This window comes from Triticum aestivum, chromosome 3B, assembly GCF_018294505.1.
Source record: "Triticum aestivum cultivar Chinese Spring chromosome 3B, IWGSC CS RefSeq v2.1, whole genome shotgun sequence".
Lineage (NCBI taxonomy): Eukaryota > Viridiplantae > Streptophyta > Magnoliopsida > Poales > Poaceae > Triticum > Triticum aestivum.
In genome coordinates, this window is record NC_057801.1 from 609,490,710 (window position 1) to 609,499,678 (window position 8,969).

At 50.3% G+C, this 8,969-nt stretch overlaps 1 protein-coding gene across 1 annotated transcript; it reads left to right on the forward strand.

The window, feature by feature from the left end:
• The first annotated feature begins 7,924 nt into the window (after positions 1-7,924).
• LOC123065858 (RING-H2 finger protein ATL56-like) lies at positions 7,925-8,748 on the forward strand. The gene has a single exon (XM_044489061.1). The coding sequence runs from the start codon at positions 8,092-8,094 to the stop codon at positions 8,467-8,469; it is 378 nt and encodes a 125-aa protein (XP_044344996.1). The 5' UTR covers positions 7,925-8,091; the 3' UTR covers positions 8,470-8,748.
• The last annotated feature ends 221 nt before the right edge of the window (positions 8,749-8,969 follow it).

The following is an 8,969-nucleotide window of genomic DNA, read 5'->3' on the forward strand; positions in this document are numbered from 1 at the left end:
CCGGAACACTTCCGATATCCAAATATAGGCTTCCAATATATCAATCTTTACGTCTCGACCATTTCGAGACTCCTCGTCATGTCCGTGATCACATCCGGGACTCCGAACAACCTTCGGTACATCAAAATGCATAAACTCATAATATAACTGTCATCGTAACCTTAAGCGTGCGGACCCTACGGGTTCGAGAACAATGTAGACATGACCGAGACACGTCTCCGGTCAATAACCAATAGCGGGACCTGGATGCCCATATTGGCTCCTACATATTCTACGAAGATCTTTATCGGTCAGACCGCATAACAACATACGTTGTTCCCTTTGTCATCGGTATGTTACTTGCCCGAGATTCGATCGTCGGTATCCAATACCTAGTTCAATCTCGTTACTGGCAAGTCTCTTTACTCGTTCCGTAATACATCATCTCACAACTAACATATTAGTTGTAATGCTTGCAAGGCTTATGTGATGTGTATTACCGAGAGGGCCCAGAGATACCTCTCCGACAATCGGAGTGACAAATCCTAATCTCGAAATACGCCAACCCAACATCGACCATTGGAGACACCTGTAGTACTCCTTTATAATCACCCAGTTACGTTGTGACGTTTGGTAGTACCCAAAGTGTTCCTCCGGTAAACGGGAGTTGCATAATCTCATAGTCATAGGAACATGTATAAGTCATGAAGAAAGCAATAGCAACATACTAAACGATCGGGTGCTAAGCTAATGGAATGGGTCATGTCAATCAGATCATTCTACTAATGATGTGACCTCGTTAATCAAATAACAACTCATTGTTCATGGTTAGGAAACATAACCATCTTTTATTAACGAGCTAGTCTAGTAGAGGCATACTAGTGACACTTTGTTTGTCTATGTATTCACGCATGTATTATGTTTCCGGTAAATACAATTCTAGCATGAATAATAAACATTTATCATGATTATAAGGAAATAAATAATAACTTTATTATTGCCTCTAGGGCATATTTCCTTCACCGCATCCTTCCAGTAGTCAGCTTCTGGAGAGGCATACGCTTCTGAAATAGAAGTGGGAGTATCATCCATGAGGTACACGGAGAAATCATCACCAAAAGGTCTTTGCAGTAGGACTTAGAGAAAGGTCGTGCTCCGACCTAGCAACACTAGTGGGTGACAATGATTCTACATCGAGCAAGAGGTGATGTGAAAGGTCGTTCTCCGACCTAGCAACACTGACGAGAAGAAGAGGGAGAATAAGGGTAACCTAACCAATGACAATGATGAGATGTTGGCGATGAGGTAGCACATGGCATCCAACAGGTAAAGAATGTCCCATAGGACTTAGAGAAAGGTCATGCTCCAAAACCTAGCAACACTAATGGATGACTACGAATCTACGTCGGGCGAGAGGTATGTTGTGAGGCGAAAGGACTAAGGAGACGAGACATGGAAGAGGAAAGGCCGAAGAGGAGAAAATGAAGGAGGAGTGAGGTGGGCAGTTGATAGGAGAGGATGGAGGAGTCACGGGTAGCATGGTGAAACAAGATGATGACAGGGTGGGGGAGTTGTGGCACGCAGGGGCAGGGGCACTCAGTCCCACTTTTCTTTTGGCTTTTGATTTTTAATCTTTATATATTTTGAACAAAAGTCTAAATTAAGTTTCATTTGGATATTCCTGTTTCTTGTGACCAGGGCGTTCAAATTGTAAAACATATGATTTGGGAACTGCTCGACACCCTAAACCGGGGTGTGGCTATCTCATTATATAGAGGTACCCAAGGGGTACAATACAACGTTACAATATATTACAGGCGCTACATATATACAGTCTAACACCCTCCCTCAATCTTAACTATGACCAGAAGTACAAAGCAAGTTAAGATTGCGCCTACAGCTTACAAAGTATGGTTGTGGAAGAGGCTTCGTGAAGATGTCAGCAAGTTGATCCTTTGACGAGATGAACTTCATACAAAGTAGCTTCTGTGCAACACGTTCACGAACAAAGTGATAGTCCACCTCAATGTGTTTTGTCTGAGCATGAAACACCGGGTTAGAAGAGAGATATGTAGCACCGATGTTGTCACACCACAGAATTGGAGGATGAGCTTGAGGGACACGCAACTCTCTCAATAGAGATTGTACCCATATAATCTCAGCAGTCGCATCAGCAACAGCTTTGTACTCAGCCTCAGTACTACTGCGAGACACTGTTGCTTGCTTACGAGCATTCCAAGCAATCAAGTTAGGACTAAGGAATACCGCATAACCCCCCGTGGATCGCCTGTCATCAGGACTACCAGCGCAATATGCATCAGAAAAAGCTGAGAGCTCATACGAAGGTGCAGGCTGAAGAAGCAAACCATAGGAGGCAGTAAGACTGACATAGCGCAAAATACGCTTCATAGCTGGCCAATGAGACGTTCTGAGTGCATGCAGAAATTGACACACACGATTGACTACATAGGAGATATCGGGCCTGGTAATAGTAAGGTATTGCAGACCACCAACAAGGCTGCGATACTCAGTAGCATCATCAGATGAGGGAGAGTCACCATCAAGAGCAGACAACCGATCAGTGGCAGACATCGGAGTGATAGCATGTTTGCATTTGAGCATTCCAGCACGGTGCAATATGTCCAAGGAGTACTTTTTCTGAGTGAGAGTCAACCCAGCAGAGGACTGTGAAACCTCAAGACCAAGGAAAAAGTGTAGAGCACCTAAATCCTTGACAGCAAAATCATCACGGACGGCAGTCACAAGATGATCAGCAGTAGCACTAGAGGAACTGATGAGAATGATGTCATCAACATAAACCAAGAGATACATTGTAACCTCAGGGCGTTGTAGAAGAAACAGCGACATATCAGCAGTGGAGGGAGTAAACCCAAGAGCCCGAAGAACAGATCCAAGGCGAGCATGCCATGCACGAGGAGCCTGTTTGAGTCCATACAGCGCCTTAACCAGACGACAGAGAGGATGAGGGTGAGCCGGATCAACAAAACCAGGCGTCTGACGCATATAAACCTCCTCCTCCAGAATTCCATGTAAGAAAGCGTTCTGCACATCAAGCTGACGAAGAAACCATCCGCGAGTAACCGCAAGAGACAGTAGTAATCGAATGGTAGTAGGCTTGATGGCTGGACTGAACGTGTCTTCGTAATCAAGACCATACCTCTGTTTGAAGCCCTTGGCAACTAGCCTTGCCTTGTAGCGTTCAATTGAGCCATCAGCATGTCTCTTGACTTTAAAGACCCACTTGGAATCAATGACGTTGACGCCAGATAATGGAGGAACAAGACGCCAGGTGTTATTCTTTTGAAGAGCCTGAAACTCTTGTTCCATTGCATCACGCCAGTGAGGAATACTCAGTGCAGCCTGAAAGTGGTGAGGCTCTGCAGTGGGATCGGCAGCAGTGTGAGCCATGCACGCAGCAAGCAATACAACCATCCCGTCCGTACGCTCCTTCGAACAAAAGACACCGGATTGGCTCCGTGTTCGAGGCCGAAGAGTGACATCAGACTGTACTGGCAAAATCGATGCAACAGATGATGTTGATGAGGCCGGCACAAAACCAGGCGAGTCGAGCTCAAGGGGAACCGAGTCAGACCTGGTCGGCGACCCGAGCGCCAGAACAGGACTGGCCGGAGCAGGTGACTGCACCTCCGGGCCAGTGGAGGCAGCAGCCGGCCCAGGTGAGAGGCCTGTCAGTGTGGGCGAGGCCGGCACCGGGCCGGGCAAGTCCAGCTGGGAGCCGCGCGAGCCAGGCGAGGCTGGCGCAAGCGAGGCTGGCGCTGACAAGGCCAGCATCAGGCCGGGCGGGACCAGCGTGGAGCCGGGCGGGACCGACGCCCGCGGAGCAGCCTCCATAGGTGAAGCGGGGACGGGTTGGCGGGCGCCACCCAACATGCATGGCACATGCACGTCCCGATCAGAAGACTCATCCGTTACCTATTCATCAAGAAGCTCAAGCCGAGCGCCGCGTCCAATACCTGCAGCATGATTATGAAGCAACGCAGGGGCATATGCAACATCCACAAATTGATCAGGCGAAGGTATAGACATAGGTACCGGTGATGTAGAAGTGGTAGAGTTAGTCGGAAGTGCACGAAAAGGGAATACACTTTCATCAAACACAACATCACGAGAGATGTAGACGCGGTTGGTAGGAACATGTAAGCACTTGTACCCTTTGTGAAGAGAACTATACCCGAGAAAAACACACTTCTTAGACTGAAACTCTAGCTTACGCTTGTTATATGGACGTAGATGAGGCCAACATGCGCACCCGAACACTTTGAAGAATGTGTAGTCTGGAATTTCAGTGAGAAAGAGTTCAAGCGGGGTTTGCATTTTCAGAAGTCTTGAGGGAAGCCTATTTATGAGAAAACATGCTGTGGAGAAAGCATCACTCCAGAACCGAAACGGGACGGATGCATGAGCTAGCAAGGTTAGGCCAGTTTCAACAAGATGACGATGCTTACACTCGACAGTTCCATTATGCTGATGTGTATGAGGACATGACACGCGATGCGAAATCCCAAGTTTATTAAAAAATGAGTTGAGGTTGTGGTATTCACCCCCCCCCCCAGTCGGATTGAACATGGATGATTTTCTGCTTAAGAAGACGCTCAACATGTGCTTGAAACTGAATAAATACATCGAACACATCAGACTTAGGCTTAATAAGATATAGCCAAGTAAACCGACTATAAGCATCAATAAAACTGACATAATAATTGTGCCCACTAATAGACGTCTGGGCATGACCCCATACATAGGAAAACACAAGCTCAAGAGGGGATGTTTCACAACACGACTAGACTCTGAAAAAGGAAGTTGATGACTTTTGCCCTGCTGACAGGCATCACAGACAGTTTCAGCAGTTTTATTGGACACAACTGGTAGTTCATGACGATGCAATACATGTCCAACTATGGGAGCCGGCGGATGATCAAGGCGCGCATGCCAGTGCGTAGGCGACACACGAACACCACTGAACGCCTGGGGAGAAGACGGCATGGAAGATGAGCGCGGTGCATCAAGTGCATACAGACCATGGCGAAGACGACCGCTAAGCAGAACGACCCTCGTGTCCTGATCCTTGATAAAGAAACGAAAAGGGTGAAACTCAGCAAGGACATTATTATCACGAGTAAGTTGAGAAATGGAAAACAAACTACGTGTAGCAGAGGGAACTCGAAGAACATTGAAAATATGCAACGTGCGAAAATTGTGTGCAAGGAGAGAGGCCTGACCAATATGGGAGATGCGCATACCTGCTCCACTGGCGGTGTGCACCTAATCATGACCACGATATGGCTCCTGAGTAGAGAGCTTGCCCATCTCCCCGGTGAGGTGGTTGGTAGCTCCAATGTCCATGTACCACGTAGGATCGATGGGATAAGACGGAGTGCGGCCATGATCATGACTCGTCACCGCGGCGGCAGCCTGCTTGTCGTTCCCCTTGCCATTGTTACCGAGGCCCAAAAAGTCTTGCTTGTAGCGACGATGACAGTGAGAGGCAATGTGACGCTCAAGGCCACACAGTTGGCAGGCCTGCGGCGCACCACAAGAAGAACAGCACGCAACCGGCCGGTTGCCACCCGTGATGGTCGGAGCATTGCCCCGCGAGGCCGGTTGTGAGGACGGCGCCGGTTTGCCACCTGAAGATGATGACCGCGGGGGTTTACCACGAGTCGCAGCATTGGCGGAGGCGAAACCGGGAGAGGTGCGGCACGCCTTAATGCGTTGTTCACGACCAAGGAGTCGTGCATAGAGCTCACGAGGTGGGAGCGGATCATCACGACCATGGGCATTCTCAATGAGATTGTCATAATCATCATCAAGCCCGTTAAGCACGAAGGTGGTAAACTCCTCATCCTGCAGCGACTGACCAACTAAGGCCAACGTGTCGGTGAGACCCCGCATCTTGTTGAAGTAGTCCGTGATGCTGAGGTCATCAAGCTTAGTCTCACCTAGCTCGGTGCGTATAGAGTGAGCACGCGCCTGAGACTGAGAGGCGAAGCTGGTGTGAAGTGCCGCCCACGCCTCCCGGGACGTAGCGGCGAAGATGACCAGCGACGAGACGCTCGGAGTGAACGAGGACTGGATAGCGGAGAGGGTGGCCTGATCCTGGGCCACCCATGTGTGATACGCCGGGTGATGAGGGGGCAGACACGGGGTGGATCCATCAACGTAGCCCTTCAGATAGCGACTCCACAGAAGAGGCAGCACCTGGGCAAGCCAGCACAAGTAGTTGTCTGGTGCGAGCTTCATCGGCAGCAGATGCGAGAAGTAAAACGGTGACAACGTCGGGGCCGGATCAGCGTGAGCGTGCGGCGATGCATAAAGACCCATCGACGGGGCCACCCCGAGATGCGCAGCAGGCATCGAGTAGGGCGGGTAGGATCCAGGAGAACCAACCGCTAGGGCGCCGTAGGATGCCGCGATCGGAGCCACATGCGGCGAGGCAGCCGCAGCCCCTTGCGGCTGCTGAGATGGCGCCGAGTAGTGTTGGAGCTGCACCTAGTGGTCCGGCGGGGGCGCCGAGTAGAGTTGGGGTGGCGCCGGGTAGTGTTGGAGCGGCGCCGGGTAGTGATGGGGCGGCGCCAGCCAGGACGAAGACAACGGTGCCTGCAGAAGGATCAGCGCCAGGGGACACCACATCACTTGGAGCTGCAGCGCGATAACCCGATCCGATCGGGGAATGGGGCGCTAGAGGAGCGCCGTAGGCCATCGCAAGAGGCTGCGAGGCGAGAAAGGGCGACGAGGGAGCAAGGGCCGGCACCGCGGCGGCGGGAGCGACAGGGGTCGGCGCGACGGCGGCGGCGGAAGACATCGTAACCTAATTTGATACCATGTAAAACATATGATTTGGGAACTGCTCGACACTCTAAATCGGGGTGTGGCTATCTCATTATATAGAGATACCCAAGGGGTACGTATATACAGTCTAACACAAATAATATTCGTTTTGAATACGCTTTGATGAGGGTTTAAAAATTCGGTAAGTTTCAATTGTTGAAATTTGATGCAAGTGAACAATAAATACTTATAACTCGGTTTGAGCGAGCGAAGAAAACCTAAGTTTCAAAACCTAAAACTTCAAACTTTGTGTGCCCCGTGTGAAATCCAACGAGTTTGCGAAACGCGAGGCAATCAGCCGGCGGGCACGATTGGGCTGATGGGTGTCCCTACGAGTTTCCGTGGAGCCGGTCATGCCATAGTGCTATATTGTGAGGGCAGCACCCTACTCGTGTACACATAGAAAAATAATAGATTAGGGTTCAGTGTCATTCAAAGTCTATACTTTCGAACACGAAACGCTACTTATATCTACTGATAAATAAAGATCTCTTTAGCGACTCGTTTTGTTGTGCTTAACCCATGCATACTCTTGATGTGGAGACTAGAAAATGAATTCCACGACCAAACAGCTACGCATATACGTGCTTAAACAGCCCAAAGCGGCAAAAGCCCAACGTGATTATACTTTCTTTTCCAGGGACCAACGTGCTTATACTTTGCAGAACTAAAGCTTCTGTAAAGAATTCAGTATTTGGGGGGTAAAGCATTGCCATCTTTGCATGGTCTTACGTGTAAATCCAACAAGCGCTCGTGATTAACAACTCAAAATCTCATAATTAATTATATGGCTAATTAGCACACGACTGCACGTGATGCCCCCTCCCTCTGCGCCACCGTCAACAGGCAGGCAACGTACGTGAACGACGTAGCACGATAGATTTATTATTACTGCTTCTATTGTGGGTCGTGTCACTGAATGGATTCCTCTTGCGGTCAGCGCCGATTGCGCTGGATTCCCCGTGGTAGTTTGTTTGGGTAAGATCAGATCACACGTACAGTACTTATCCGATTCTGGGGTCCTTTCCTGGGGCGCGGATCTGTTTCCTCTGCGGAACAAACGTAGTGTCAGAGGATATGGAAACGAACTACAACAACAAACTTCTTGGACTTGGACTGCACCCAGTACTACTGCTCACGCTCATATGCGGAGATCTGGTACGTACTAGGTAGGTACGTGCCGTCACAACGACACACGCTAGAGACTCCACACGCGTCGACTTTGATCCCACGGACGTACCGATGGTTGACTCCGGCGTGGCGATAGCTCTCGGCGTGGTCGGGTTCCTCGTGGTGGTGCTCGCGATCGCCTGGGCAGTGCGCTGCGCCGTCGCCCGGCGCCACGCCGAGGAGGCGAAGGAGGCCGTCGGCGTCGGCGCGGGGCTGCTGGACAAGGAGGCCGTCGTCGTCGACGTCGAGACCAAGCGCGAGGAGCCGCTCTGCGCGATATGCAAGGGGCCGCTGGCGGTGGGCGGGGGCAGGTGCCGGCGGCTGCGCGCGTGCGGCCACGTCTACCACGCCGAGTGCGTCGACCTGTGGCTCCAGCGGAAGCCGATCTGCCCGCTGTGCCGGGCCAGCGTCGTGCTGTCGCGGACGGACATCGTCGACGCGATCGTGTGAGCCGTCTGTGCAGGTCATCGATGCGGCGCGGCGCGGTGCACGGGTACGTGCGTGCGGTTTGCGCCGCCGTCCCTCTGCAGTCCGCACACGCGGCCGTGTCCTCATCCTCGTGCGTCCGTGCGTGCGTGCGTTGGGGAATTTTGCTCCTGACATAGGAAGACATACTCGTAGTTTTGTGTATTCGGAGGGAGGAAGATACTGTATTTGTTTCGTTGGTTCGTTGGCTTGTACTCAAGGATACGTGCAAGCTCTTTTTGACAACGATTTCTTTAGTGGTTTTTGACAAGCATTATCTTACGGAAACACTAAAAATCTGACATCAGATTTTTAGACATGACAAATCGAATTTTTCATGACAATTTATATTGGTGTGATGATGACCAATTTAGGCTGCAAGCACGGTAATTTTCTGTCAAAAAATAAATTAAGGCGGATTTGCTATGCTCATCATCTAAACTTGACATCCTCGAAGAACAAATATTTAAATTGCTAGCTAGGTT

Bases quoted from the DNA above. Each gene is read 5' to 3' on its own strand.
- LOC123065858 (XM_044489061.1), top strand. From the start codon at position 8,092: ATGGTTGACTCCGGCGTGGCGATAGCTCTCGGCGTGGTCGGGTTCCTC.